This window comes from Amphiura filiformis, chromosome 7 (genome assembly GCF_039555335.1).
Source record: "Amphiura filiformis chromosome 7, Afil_fr2py, whole genome shotgun sequence".
NCBI classification, from domain to species: domain Eukaryota; kingdom Metazoa; phylum Echinodermata; class Ophiuroidea; order Amphilepidida; family Amphiuridae; genus Amphiura; species Amphiura filiformis.
The window spans coordinates 14,972,936-14,987,568 of NC_092634.1; the positions used below are offsets into that span (position 1 = coordinate 14,972,936).

General features: G+C 37.9%; 1 protein-coding gene across 12 annotated transcripts in view; it reads left to right on the forward strand.

Moving 5' to 3' along the window:
* Positions 1 to 14,633, forward strand: part of LOC140156783 (uncharacterized) — a 267,392-nt gene that overhangs the window by 79,579 nt on the left and 173,180 nt on the right. For 4 of the 12 annotated variants that reach the window (XM_072179751.1, XM_072179754.1, XM_072179752.1 and 1 more), the window contains exon 1: positions 9,484 to 10,503. The exons of 1 other annotated variant lie outside the window; for it this stretch is intronic. In XM_072179751.1, the coding sequence (XP_072035852.1) occupies positions 9,552 to 10,503 (952 nt within the window). In that variant the 5' untranslated portion in view covers positions 9,484 to 9,551. Of the gene's footprint in view, positions 1 to 9,479; positions 10,504 to 14,633 lie in introns of those variants that run through there. 7 more of the 12 variants (XM_072179750.1, XM_072179758.1, XM_072179757.1 and 4 more) reach the window with 3 other exon arrangements.

Below are 14,633 nucleotides of genomic sequence, written 5' to 3' on the forward strand. Positions count from 1 at the left end.
CAATGTCATTTGAAAAAGGACAATGAAGTACAACTGACTGATTATGGAGAAATTTTGGGAGATCAAATTGTGATGCTCTGTAGCTCAAAGTTTGAGGTCTGTGTAAGGGTGGTAGTAACCAAGTATGCAATACCATCGGAGCATTCCAGTGGACATTCAGATATGCTAATGTACACATGTGTGACCGAATATTTCAATTTCATAAGCCCCCAAGTCACCATGGCGAGCAAGAGCACCCCCCCAAGAATACACCATATGTATAACTATGAAAACACATATACTATTGAATTAGTGTTTAGTCCTTTAGAACTGTGTCCACGTTTGGAAACATAATGGTGCACTTGTGTGTGTGTGTGTAGGGGGGGGGGGTCATCTTTCTTACCTAGGTTTACAAATAACATTGTCTTTTAGAACCTGAATGATAAAGGTAAAACATTAACCCTGGATATTTCCTTACTCATTTGACATTGTTCAATACAGTTTATTGACATTTTGTAATTCTTGAATCAGACATAGGGAAGGAAATGCCAATGGGAGACTTTGAACTTGACCATGCGTATTGTGTGTGGTTTGTACAGTTAAAATGTATTCTATTTTTTAAGTCTATGTCACCTGTGATTAGGTTGTGACTTAGGTCTAACCAGAGTCATTCTGAGGGGTCCCGGTAATTTGGAAATTGTCCAGGTTGGAAGGGAAATACATATGACCCAAAAGGGGCTGATTTGACATATAATCATGCTCTTTCCATCGCATTTTCACCTGAAAATATTTTTCTTAGGAGGCGCTCTGCCCTCTGTGTATTATTTATTTTATTCATATTTATCCAGGGTAGCCCAATTCAGCCGATAGCTGGTCTTACATGGGGTCCTGCAATACATTTACATAACATTAAAAGGCAACAATTTTCAACATGCAATTTATATAAAATATACAACTATTAGTTACAAAATTATTCCTCTCCTCAGTAGCAAGTTAATGCATGTGAGGCAAGGGATAGGAACTAGATTTTAGGATCTTTTTCTTGGTTATTTTTGCTGTATAACTTCTTAAAAGGAGTATCATAAACCAGGTACAAGGTTCAAGAACAGAGTAACTAAATTTAAAGTGACAGCTGCTAAAAAAAGATTTAAAAAAATTGTGTCTCTTCTCTCAAGGCTTTGACGTGTGTTTTCCAATAGTTACAGGGTACTATTGTACAAATTGACGTAAGTGTATACCCACTACAATATGAGACATACTTAAAGCCATAATGTACGATTTCCGTCAATTTGTAAATTTTGTTATTCAATACCCAAGATGTTGAAATGATATTTAGTAATAATTGTCAGGAAGGGGTTCTACTCATTTTAAGCAGAAATAATGAGGTAAAGTGGAAAAAAAAACCCATTTGCTATGTTGGCCATTTGTGTATCATGGAGTTCTATGGGGGATTTAATGTGTGAATTATGACATTATGTTGGAATTGCTCTTTTGACCTACAAACACAACAAATTTGGCTGATTCAATTTACGTGTATGTTGGGACATAGCAAAAATTTCATAATAAGATCGATAGATTGTACATTGCTCTAAAATCACATTGACATAACATGCAGTGAGCATTCAGATTTTGTTGTAAAGGTAGTTTTTAAAACCTGAAAACTAAACTTGACATTCGCTCATTAGACATGATTTTGCAGTATGGTATTGGCAAGAACATTCACCATGATCTCAAGCAACCTCATCTCTCAAAGTTCAACAACCTTAATATGAAGTACATTCATAGAATGACCTTTGAATGTATTGGGTACTGAACCTCATCCTCAACAGCTAGAGGTCAAATTCTAAGACATGGTTGTTGAATGAAACTTAATGAACTGTGGCACTGGATTGAGGCCATTTTAGCTCTGGGATGATAGTATTGGCAAGGACTTGGTATTGTGGCGTCAGAAAGGAGGTGCACCATACGTGAACTAATCGCAGATGATAAGGCAATAAGCTGAGAAACAGTTAAATGGTGCCATTGATGCTGTGATATCATTATGACTGGTTACATGTATAAGTTTACTAAGTTGTGATTTAATTTAATTTTTTTAACTGAAGTTTTTGTAGGATGCTGAATCATGATTAAATAGCATTACATAAGTTGGCTTGATTCCTAAATGTTCACGATCATGATCGGTAGACAGAAGTAACAGAATAGTATTTAGTAATATGGTAACTTCATATTAAAGGCACAATAAGTAATTTGCTCATAGATTAATAACACATAGATTGGAATGTTCCATGCCTGTGCCCTCTAAGCATACTTGAATTCAGCGGATGTCGGTACCCCGGGGTCGGTATAGCATTTGGACCTGGCAACATTGCTCATCTCAGCGTACACAGAGCGCTCTACTTGTCAGCACTTACGCACATATTCTCTTTAGTGTACGTACGCGCTATTTTTGATTTCGCTAATGCGCCCCTCACTTATCGTTGACCCCTAGGGGCAAAATGCTTTCACCTTCCACAGTATGGATTTGCTAAATCAGAAAATCTGAGAAGTAAAAAAAAGTTTTTTTTAATTTTTGAAAGGTGTGTAGGTGTGTTAAAGGTACAGTCGGTGATCCCAGCAAAAAGTGTTAAAGAATCTTGGAACATCTTAAATTTAAACTAGTTGAGTGCAAAACAGTTGAACTTCTAGTGTGAATTTTCTATTTTTGCTGCACCTTCCTCAGGAGATAGACTTTGTCATCAGTTACAAAAGTCTTAATTAGTAGTTAGAAAGGGGCACTTGAAGGAGTATTTAACCTTATAACCTCATCTTATCTGCCAGGGAGGAGGGTAATAAGTACAAATGATCATATACAGTCATTTGAGGTCAACTTGTAAAATATAATTACGTACAACTTTTGGTTTAAATCTATGCAACAAGGTTTACATGCAATGCAAGTCTATGGAGAGAGTGGTAAATTACTGCAGGTGATTTCAACTCAGTTTTCATTCAGTTTCGATGACAAAAAATTTGCACAATATGTGTTATTTCAAACAATAAATGTGGTATAAGGCCTACCTCAATGCTAAAGAAACAGATCCATTGTGTAAGAAGGGACAATTTCATAATTTGAAAGAATACTTTGTGACAAACTCTGAATGTCACAAAATATCTGACAAATTGTGAATGATTCAGTTTAGGGAAGGGACATTCAACTTTGTAATTCACGGGTGAACAGTTCTGGTTTATTAAAAACAGCTAAAACGTGAAGGGACATCAATGATGTCATAATGATGGGAGTTCAAAAAACAAAGAAATATGAGACAGGGCATTCAACTTTATATATTTAGGATTTTATTTCAAAAGACAACAGTGGAGCATCTGTGATGCGATCTGTGAGTGGAATGAAAGAATTAAGGTGTCTGGTAGCAGTGTTTACAACTCCTCAATACTAATGGCTTCACTTTAGTGCTCATTTTGCAAAATTGTTCAACTTCTGAGGGTAGTCCTTCACAAAGGACCTCGGCTATTGGGGGCTCGTTAAGGTATAGCAAGCCGAAATATAGATTTTAATCTCAGCTGATAGTCATTCTTGAAGAACTATCTGAGGGTGGCACAATGCATCCCCATCAGACACCCCCATTGTACACAATAATAATGTACAAAGTGTCCACCAAATGGCTTCAATTTGGCTCTCATTGTTGTGCATACATGAAAAAACAATGGCATCTTTGCAGCCATATTGAAAACTTTCACATATTTTCTCTAGTGACCCCCCCCCCCCCCTAATCAACCTCAGATTGAAGCCCTTGCCCTTCATACACAGTTGTCCCAGGTAAGTCACTAGTTTTGAGCCCTAATAATGAACACCATTTAGCATACTGGGCCAAAATCATGTACATTAGTAAGAAAAATATACTTTGTTTCCCTTCCCCAAGCTGACCCCGGAGGTGCCCTTATCTAGGCATGATGTTCTCCACCTGTTGCGGTACATAAGCTTCAACTCATCAGTATCTGTGTGTTACCCTAGATAGGAAATCAAGTTCATCAGCAAGACTGTCAGTCTTGATGTCATTGTACAATGATTTGCTTGACATAAGATGATATGTGCAGTTGACATATATAATTTCAACTTTTGACTGGTAACATATTCAAGAACTATATAGATTTGTTTGTTATTTTTAAGGAAATGCTTGTCATGATCTTTCATGTCATCTTTCAACATTGACATTATTGATGTTGGTGTGTTTTGGAAGATCCATCATCCATACATGTACATCTAACATGCACATTCATTTGCCATTTATGTTTATGAATGGAAAGTTGATTCCAGACCTGAGCCTCCCCACCTGAGCATGCCCCCAATGAGCTGATAGTTTATTCAAGTGTCTATGGAGAGAGTCCAAATGTCTGTACTCCCCCTTCTTCTTATCATGTCCAAACACACTATAATGAAAGACAGAGATAAAAAGACTAAATCGCATCTGACGTCAGGGCAAAGGCGTGCTGTGATTGGTTGCTGACCTGCGCAGTACGGCATTTTCTGTCTAGTTGTCAGAATTTCAGACACAAACTAGTCTTTCTATCTCTGTCTTTCATTGTTGTGTTTCAGCCAGAACTGCATGGACACAATTCTGAGCGATATCACTGTTCTATGCAAGCTTTGCATTCTTGCATCTCAATGGGTGATCCATGGTTTATGGTTCAGTGCCACATACACAGACAGTGCATGATCTGAGGTTACTGTTCCGAACCCAGGCCTACTGTTTGTACACTGCAATGCATACAGCCCATAGTATGGCCCACCTACACAGGTCACATCTTAACTGTGTTTTTGATACACCCCCTCCCCACTTCTTGAGATTTTACTTCACATCATCCAGTACCAGTCCTCAGTCTGTTGAGGCATATCCATTCAGTCCAGTTTGAGTCAGCACCAGGGGGAAGTTCTTTTTTGGCACTTATAGACATGGATGTTGATGGAAGAATAGTTTGCCCCTCTTCCCATATGGCAACTCTGGTACCTTCAGCTTCAGCACTTTGGTTGAACATTTGAAGATGTTGCCAGACATCAACCGACTCTTTGCAGGTTCATGGCCGAATCTGTGGTTTGGCAATGATGTTCTCTGCTGTTCGCTGCATTACGACGGATCTCTGGCCTAAGACTGTATTTTGCTTCCCCTACTACCCCCTAATTTGTAAAAGTTTAGCTAACCCCAGGATAAGCAAAACAAGCAGCAAGTTTCCAATCTTTTAGTACCGGTATATTACTTTCTCCACTATTTGAGAATGTACACAAAATGTGTGTGCTGAAATTGCTTGACCTGCCCAGAACCCCCCCCCCCTTTGATCTGAAAAACAAATTATTCTTTCCCCTCCCATTGCCCCTCCCTCCCTCAGGGCATATGACTATTTCATTTCCCTGACTGATGATGGCTGCCAATTTGCCACACACTTGTGGCTCTAGCTTGTTCCCAGTAGAATAAATAAATGGTCCTGCCAAAACTTATAAAGGTTATAATTGAATCACGGTACTAAAAATACATTTCTTGATTTGTGGATCTCTGGTCCTTTGTCAGATTACAGATTTTCTTATCTTTGCAAGTGACAAATTTTCTTCAGAATATATTTTCCAAGAAAACTCCCAAAATTACCTGGTTAATTCTTGTACAAATTTGTTTACATCTCCATTTAAGGGCTCATATTGAAATTCCCTTACACAGGAAGGTGTACGCCATCCTGCAGCTTTCCTGTGCTAGCCTTCTTTTGTTAAAATCCTGGGCAGGGTGTATCACTGATGCATATAATCCATCTGTTTTATGACCGAGCTTTCCTGAGGCGCGCGCTTATCGAGGGGAATCCTGCCTTCTTTCTGTGTGAAAATGTGGTAGGGTATTTCAATATGAGCCCTAAAGGAATCAATTAAACAAACAAATCAGGATGCAAAAAAAAATAAAGGATCTTATTTTTGGCCTTTCCTTAGAGTAAGGAGGAGATCAATGGCAGTAAAGCTCAGTAACTAACAAACACCTAGATTGTGAAACTTCCTATAGAAGCATTGGTGCAGGGGACACATGACCCCATCAAAATGAAATTTGAAAATATCCATTTCGGTTGCACCCTCAATCAAGCCTTGTGCCCCACCCCAAACATTGGATGGCTCATGCATGTAATTATTTGACATAGATTTTACTGTACTTTAAACAAAATCATTTGAAAATTTCATACATTGTACACACAGTTAAGTGGGGCAATTTTGTTTTTAGTGATAGTGGGAAAGTTTTTTTGATTTGCTCATGTAGTGGGGGAAGTTTGTAAAATCCAGTTCCCCCCACTCCCTCCTAAAGGTCAAATGGTGCATCCCTAAGTGAGTCAATCATCTTAAGTTACCCCTTTTATGGGTCAATAGTTCAGTAATTATCCCTTCCTAATTTGTGGTCCAGACTAAAATACCACATCAGTATATTCAGTCTATGTTAGGCCAAGAAATAAAATATCTGGTTGTTAATGTTTTAACCCAATATTTTAGAAGTGTGAGATAACTTTTTAAAAATCTTTTAAATCATATTTTAAAATGCAATGCAAAAAAAAGGTAAAAGGGCAAAAACAATTTTAAAAGAGGAAAAACAATTTTTGTTGTCAGGAATTCCAAAATTAAAGTACTAATTTTTTGTAAACTGAAATCAAAAAACAAAAGTTGGTGTGGGTGGGGTGGACAACCAAACAACATTTTTAGGGCTTAGCCTTTTGCAGATCCCCCCTATATCTTACAAACTTCAAAAACTTGAAAACGTTCACCAATTCTTTGCAAAATTTCAAAATATATCATAGCCATGTTTTAAGCAGCAATGCATCATTATAATATATTGGATAATGAGTACAAACAGACCAAGTCTAATGACTTTGATTGAGACAATCATTGATTTTGAAGCATTGTGTGACTTTTAAATGCCAGATCCCCGGATAGCATTATGTTTAGGTAACAAAAAGTTTTACAGAATCCTGTCGGCAATGTTAGCAAGACAAGACAGAAGGGATGTCATCATGTCTGGATATGTGTCATGTTGCCAGAATTCCCACAGGTATTCAAACTCTTGGCAACTTCACGTGACTCTGTTATGATTTCGTCTTATCATAAGCTTACTCAGATCCGTATGTACGGACATCAGGGACGGTCCACGCAATTGGTCCGTCGTGGTACATACTGTCTAAAAGGCTGTTGACTCAAACCTGAACTCTTTTATCAGCGGTAGAAAATGCCAACCATTTTGAATCAATTCCAGATGAAAGTGGTTCAATGTGAAGTCATCATTTCCTGTTGTTTAACTTATTTCCTAACCAGGTTTAACTGTATGCGTCGACTTGGATTAGACTTCTGTTAACATAGGTTAGCGTTAGATATCAATCATTTTGAATCATTTTTGTAATTCAGAAATGGTTCAAAATTAAGCTGTGATTTCCTGTTATTTGCGACTAAGTTCTCATGTTGACTTCTTCTTGCACTTCAAGTTGACTTTATCTTGTACTTCAAGTTTACTTGATATATATGTAGATATTTATATGTAGATATTTATATAGCGCTTTATGCCGTAAACAGCCTCAAAGCGCTTTACATTTATTCCGCCGTTATTAGAATATGTCGGAACCAAGTTTTGCTGCCTACAAATGGCGAGGGTTCATCAGTACAACGACTGTGACTACCCCTAACAGCTTCCCATTGCACCTGGGTGGGGTGAAGCAAGCGAGACAAAGCGCCTTGCCCAAGGGCGCAACACGGTGGCGGGACGGGGACTCGAACCCACGCACGTAAAGCAAGCTCTCAGATTATGAGTCCAAGGCCGTAACCACTGAGCCACCGTGCCCTTTTGATGTTAAAAGAATAAACACTCTTTTTATTAAACACCTTTTAAACACACTTTTTGAATACCTTTCATATGGAACACCTTTTTTATGTCATTCGTGTTTGGAAAACCATTTGAACAATTGTTTGTGTTCATAAATTGAAAATTTTTGATTAATGGTGTCCAAAACGTGTTTAAAAAATGCCTATTAAAGCCATATTATAACATTTGCTGAGGAGAACGCCCTCAAAAAAACTTTAAATTCAGGTTTTTGCACGATTGTAATGTACTTTAGTAAACAAAGATTCTCTGCAAAAATCAAGACTTCAGGTGCTGTAGTTTTGTCAAAATCCGAGATTTTGAATAAACCGCCGGAACCGGCGTTTTATTATTACGATGGAAATATTAGTCGAATGCGTATTCAATGTCAACACAGTACTACGTACACGGCGTGCGGGACACACACAGAGGATCGTACCATATTACAACCGCCGGAGTAACATGCATTGGCGCTAGTAGTAAATTCCTATTTTCTTTGCTTTAGCTCACTTGTTCGGCTCAAAATTAAAAGGGGACATATCTGACAGTAAATGCTAACATTTTATTGAAAATGAATACTAATCTATTTTTAAAGAAATGTTATAATATGGCTTTAACACCTTTAACACTTGAACATATCTCAGAAAGCATCCGGATGTTCAAAAGGAACATTGCTAAACCATTAAGTATCACCTATGTTATTTCAAACTTCATGATAACTTTACTGCTTTTATTTACATGTAGTTTTCTAATTATTTGGATAATGAAAATATTTTTTAATCTGAGAAGTACTTTAGAAAGGGGAATATGTATTTCAGAAAATAATGTATGTATGTGTATAGAAAATAAAATGTGAGGATGCATCAGGTGTTCAAAAACATTCACAGTATATAGCCATGTTAGCTACGGTGGTTAGGAAAAATCACAAACATGCCCAGTATTTGGCATTGAGTTTTAACCTAACGATCTACAAGAAAGTTGTGATTGTCTAAACCTATGTAGGTATATTTGAGAAGTGATGTTTTCTATTAGAGCAAAAAAGAAAAGCCTCGTATATAGAATGTGTAGTCACTGTGTCTTCCTGTACGTCAATAATCCCTTCTATCCTCACTGGGACGTGATGGCTCATTACTGCTGCTCTATAGTACACACACGCCAACATAGGTAGGCTAACTCTACCAACCCAGTGTCAAACAAGGCTGACTCGACGCTGACTGACCGAGTGTACGACCACGCACATAGACGCATGCACGCACTGGCTGGTCTTGATAATAAAAGATTGTGACGAGGTGGTTCCTGCTTTTGCAAGGAGGTCAAGTGGCTTGGAAGTTCAGATTTAGATCACAAGGAAGAAGAAGGGATACTCACTGCTGCAATAGGAATTAGGGGGATTGTCTGCTCTATGGGAAAGGATTGCTCTTGGACTTACGATCTTTGAACAAACTTGAATTTGCCGGTTCTTTTGTAAATAGGCTTTTCTTGTAAATAAGATATGTGGAAGTGGACGAGTAATTTTCATCAAGTTTGGAACATTTATCTATTCAATGGACCATATTTTCATCACTCCTTGTTGTAATTTGGTCAACTTTTCTTGCAACTGAATTGTGCTTTATGTGACGATTTTAACTTAAAACAATCTGGTGGTTGTAAAATTCTTAAAGCTGCACAGTGTACATAAAAAAAGGAATGTAAATAGCATCTATTTGGAAATTCAAAATGGCCGTCGATTTGGATATATTTGCAATCGATTCCACAATTCATGGTTTCAATGGAAAAAAAAAGAAAGGCAGCGACCAGGATGAAATTGCTGGTGGTAATAATTTAACGGATCTATTTTCCATATTGGAAGAAGAAAAGAATGAAAAGCAACATACAGGGGACATTGGAAACCAGAATTGTGTACCAAATTCATCCGATAACTTGCATCCTTTCTTTATGCTTGATGATGAGGATGGCAACATCAGAGATGAAACAAAGAAAAGCAACGATGATATGATTGATATTTTTGCTCTTGATAATGACCAGCAGCAATCTCATCCAATAAAATGCATTGATTTTAATGATGCCAAATACAATAGAGGTAAGCGAGAAAGCATTGCAAGTCTTGAGCATTACAACGCAGATTTTATAGCATACTTTAGCGATGATACTACGGAAGATTTTGAATATTATGCAAAAAACTTGGAGGAACCACAAGATCTATCTACAGAACTGTTTAATTTGGAACCTAATCAAAATTTGAGTGATGAAGAAGTTTTGGATAGGAGCAGTGGTGATTATGCTGATGATGAGCATGATAAAAGTTTCAAGATTCATGATGATAATGAGGAGGAGGAGCAGGATACCAGTATCATCTTAGAAACCACTGATGACAGTAAAAGTGATACTGTATCAGAAAGTAGTGACATATATACCGTAGAAGAAGAGGAATACTACAATGGGAGTGATACATCAACTATTGAAAGCAGCGATGTGGAGGAGTCGGCGGAGGAGGAGGTGAGACAGGTGATGGAGAAACAGGAGGAGACAGCGGATGAGGATCGGGAGGATAGTGATGTTCAGGAGGAGTCTACGAGTAGCGAGGATGCACCAGAGCATGAGCATGCATGGTGGTTAAAGGATGATGTGGTCATTATGCTATTTCCTGGGGATAGTATGAAAATAAGAAGTAAGATAAAGCTATTCCAATTAAAATCCATACACCCTCTATGCAAGACATGACCTAAATCTTCCACACAGGGGGTGTATAGATTTCAAATGGAGTCACCCATTCAGGTAACCCTATTTAAAATTCATTATACCTGTATGTAAGACAAAGTTTGTGTCTTCCATAGGGGGTGTATGGATTTCAACTGGAACTTGAGCCCATTATATCTTGAAATTACACATAATAATTTGTTTTTGGATGATCTATATTGTAATGTAAATTTTTGTATGGGATGGAGCTTAAAGGAATTTGTCTTATAGTTTTATTAATATTTTACTAAGAGTTGTAAGAGATGAAAACATATGAAAAGTGCTCACTTCTCACAGTTTTAGAAACAATAGGAGGAACATACTAGCCAAACATAGAAGTTGTGATTTGTAAAAAAAATCAATATGATTAATGATATCAAGTCCATATCAACTGCTTGGTTTGGTACACCAAAAGGTAAAGTGCTTCTTCAAATCAGTCATCAATCAACTTGTATATGTATGGCATTGTACAGTGTACTTAGTGTAAAGCAAAAGGGTATTGCACATTTCAGAAATGTATAGTGTTGTTACTTATAAAAATCTGATAGCAGTACATGCATTTAAAGTCTGATCATACATTTCAGAAATACCTGACACCCTGCCGACACTCCGGCCGACACCCTTGACTTTAATACATTACCATGCTCATACATGTAGTCCAGTGTACAAGTGACTGATTTGAAAAGCAGTTAACTTTTCTGTGCTCCAAGCAAGCAGTTGATATAGACCTCAAAATGAGTTACACCTAGGGCACTGGGTACCATTTATTACTTCCCAAACCAATTATTATTTGCTCTTTGAAGATGATCAGTGCAATGGATGCATTTTTGTGATAAAACAGTTCAAGAAATGTCTTATCATTTTGCTTCCCACTCATGTTAATCTGGACTAGAAACATAAACATTTATCATACTCAATTAAATTCAATACATTTCTTTTTGAACCTGGTCTGTGTGATTAGACAGACTAGTGTAACTTCAAGGCATCTATGTTAGGTAAATCAAGCAGGATATAATTATCACAGAATTTTGGAAATAGTTCTTATATCAGAACTTACTTTTTGCAACTTTGCTAGGCTGCGTTTGGAACCACCAGACTTCTTCAGGCAACTAACCTACTGGACTGGTCACCTGATAGATGGCCAGGTATCGTCTTGATGGCCCAGTCCCATGCATGAGATAAGTTAAAGTGGAGTCCCCCTCTCTTGTTTAGTGATGGTTACTCAATATGCTCCCAGATGGTTTCTTTTATACCTCTCCTATGCCACTGTTCCTCTCTGTCAATCTTGTGGCCAGTCCAGAGGGTCAGTTGCCTGATGAAGTCTGGTGGTTCCAGATGCTACATAGCAAAGATATAAAAAAAATAAGGTCCAGTATTAGATTTTAAAATTCTGTTTACAACTCCTGGATGACTAAGAATCATATTAATTATCACAGATATTGTAGCACCAGTGTCTGTGATAATGTCAAAGAGATTAGAACCAAAGAGTACCAACTCCGCCATGTTTGTGTGTCCCCCAATGGAGGGCAAAATAGTGAACCTCTGGCTTATATCGCTTTAAAGTGTGTGCTTGTTTGTGTTATGTGAGTAGTGTGTTGTGCAGATAACATGCAATAAGTGCTGAATGTGCAAACCTTTGTTATGCCCAACAGTGGCGTAGTGTGGGTCATCACATTGGGGGGGGGGGGCACCAACGATGGGGGCACTGGGTCTGATTGGGGGGCACAAGCCGTGTCTTGGCAATTTTCCTATTGTAGCAAGGTGACAAACAATGGGGCACCCAAAGTTACATGAAGCTGCAAAACTTGCATAAAAGCTTAAAAATTGTAAAATTTCTAAAAAGTGAAGGCCTGCTGGTAGGTACACTATTTGCCCTCTATGAGCAACAAACCAATATGGCGGATGTACTATAGCGTTACGCACGTAGCAATTTTGAGTCGGTACTCTCTTTGGATATTATACATAGCTTATAGTGCTAGCATGCTCAAGGTACACTCCTACAAGCCTTACCGCCTGTCTACTCACCCCATACACGTTCCTCTGCACGTATTGCTGAATACAGAAGTCTTCAACTCTATTAACTACAAATTGATCAGATAACCAAAAGGTTCCGTCTTATTTTAGAACCAACGAAAGTCTCCAATTTCAAACACCCTTTATAATAATAACTTAGCATAATTTATCATGAGAAAAAAATCACTGTGGATGTCTTAAATTAGACCCATTTAATGTTTAATGTTCAGTGAGCCATATTAGAGGCATAGGTAGTCCGACGAGTAGGACCTGTTTTTTTCTTAGTTATATACTCTAACTCTCACTATGGACCACAATGGCCTCATCCCAATGTCACAGTTCAATAACCTCAATTAAACAATCATAGTGCAAAATTTGACCTCAAGTTGCAGAGTATGAGTTTTTGTACCCCAATTGTTGAAGTTCATTCAATGAATGTGCAAATGCATTGGGGTTAAAGAACTGTACCTTGATAGATGAGCATGTTGTGGATCCTAGTGTCTGATCGCTCAAGAAAGATTATTAAACCACAAAAATCCACTAACCGCGGCGTGGTCACTGGACTTTTGTGATTCGCCTTTCTTTCTTGCGCCATGTGAGATAGTGATCATAGAGTGAAATGAGTATAGTCTGGTAACTTAGAAAAAAAGGTCCTACTCGTCAGACTAGGCATAGGTTGCCAAAACAGCACGCTCTGTTTGTGGATGCTAGCAATTTGATTCTCAATTTGGTCCTTTTAAACCTATTTCATAATGGGAATCTGGTTATAAATGTACCTTGTTTCTTACTATGTTACCCTTCAAAACAGTCTATTCCAGTTGAAATCCATACACCCCTATGGAAGACATGACCTTAATATTCCACACAGGTGAATTTCAAATTGGGCTATTTGAATGAGTGACTCCATTAGAAATTCACACTCCCTGTGTGGAAGATGATGGTACTAGTGTCTTCTATAGGGGGTGTATGGATTCCAACTGGAATAACCCGATAGTGTAGCATGAGTCATGAGGTTGTTAAAAGTTTCTTTCACTCTAAATGTCAAGGAAAATGATCTTCTGTTCCTCACTAGCAGTGACTGTTGGTAAGGTGGGCTAATTATTTCCGTTTCTGGAATTGAAAGAGCTTTACTGAACAAGGGTTGGCACCCGGTTGGCAAAACTTGACATTAAGCATAACATTTTGTTTGGGGATCTAAATGAGAGTCCTGTATTTAATAAAAAGCCCCCCCCCCCACCAATAAAATGTTACCCCTCATATGTTGCTGCAGACATGTGCAACACACCTCTACCTTCACTTCTCTGGACCTACATTTGCTTCTTTATTTATAAAAGCATTGCTTGATTTTAAATTCTACTGAAAGTTTTACAGGTAAACTTCCTCTGTTTTGATTTTGATTTATTATACTACACTTTGATCAGCTCCTAATCGGCGGCGGAAATTGTTAGGCTTTTATCATTTCGCCGAAAAGTTGTGCTTGTTAAAGAAAATAGACAACAATTGGACTTGAATGAATACTTTGAGATGATGCTGGCAAGATGTAACAAGACAATTCTCAAAATAAAATATACAAATATTAATCCAGCGATACTGTAAGGCCCGCCGATTACGAGCTGATCAAAGTATAACAAGTTTTCATATCTTACATACAATTCTTCACATGAAAAAGTTCATAGATACTTTTAGAGCAATTTTAAAATAGTGCTTGCCACCCCACACTATCCATAGCATGAGTAGGATTTAATCTTTTCCTAGAGAAGTCCTTTTCAGAGCGCTGAGCTTTGAGAACTCTAGCAAGTGCTATCTTCAGAGCAAGAACGGTACTCTCCTTTTCACAGCACTGGGCTTTGCACTTCAGAGCAACTAAAGATGGTAGTCTCCTTTTCAGAGCGCTTGGCTTTGGGAACTCTAGCGAGTGATATCTTCAGAGCAACTAAAGATGGCGCTCTCTTAATATCCCTAACACTAAACCAACTCTTTTAATCCTAACCTGATCCAGCTTATTTAATCATATAACTAACCCTAAAACCTACGTCTAATCCTAAGCCG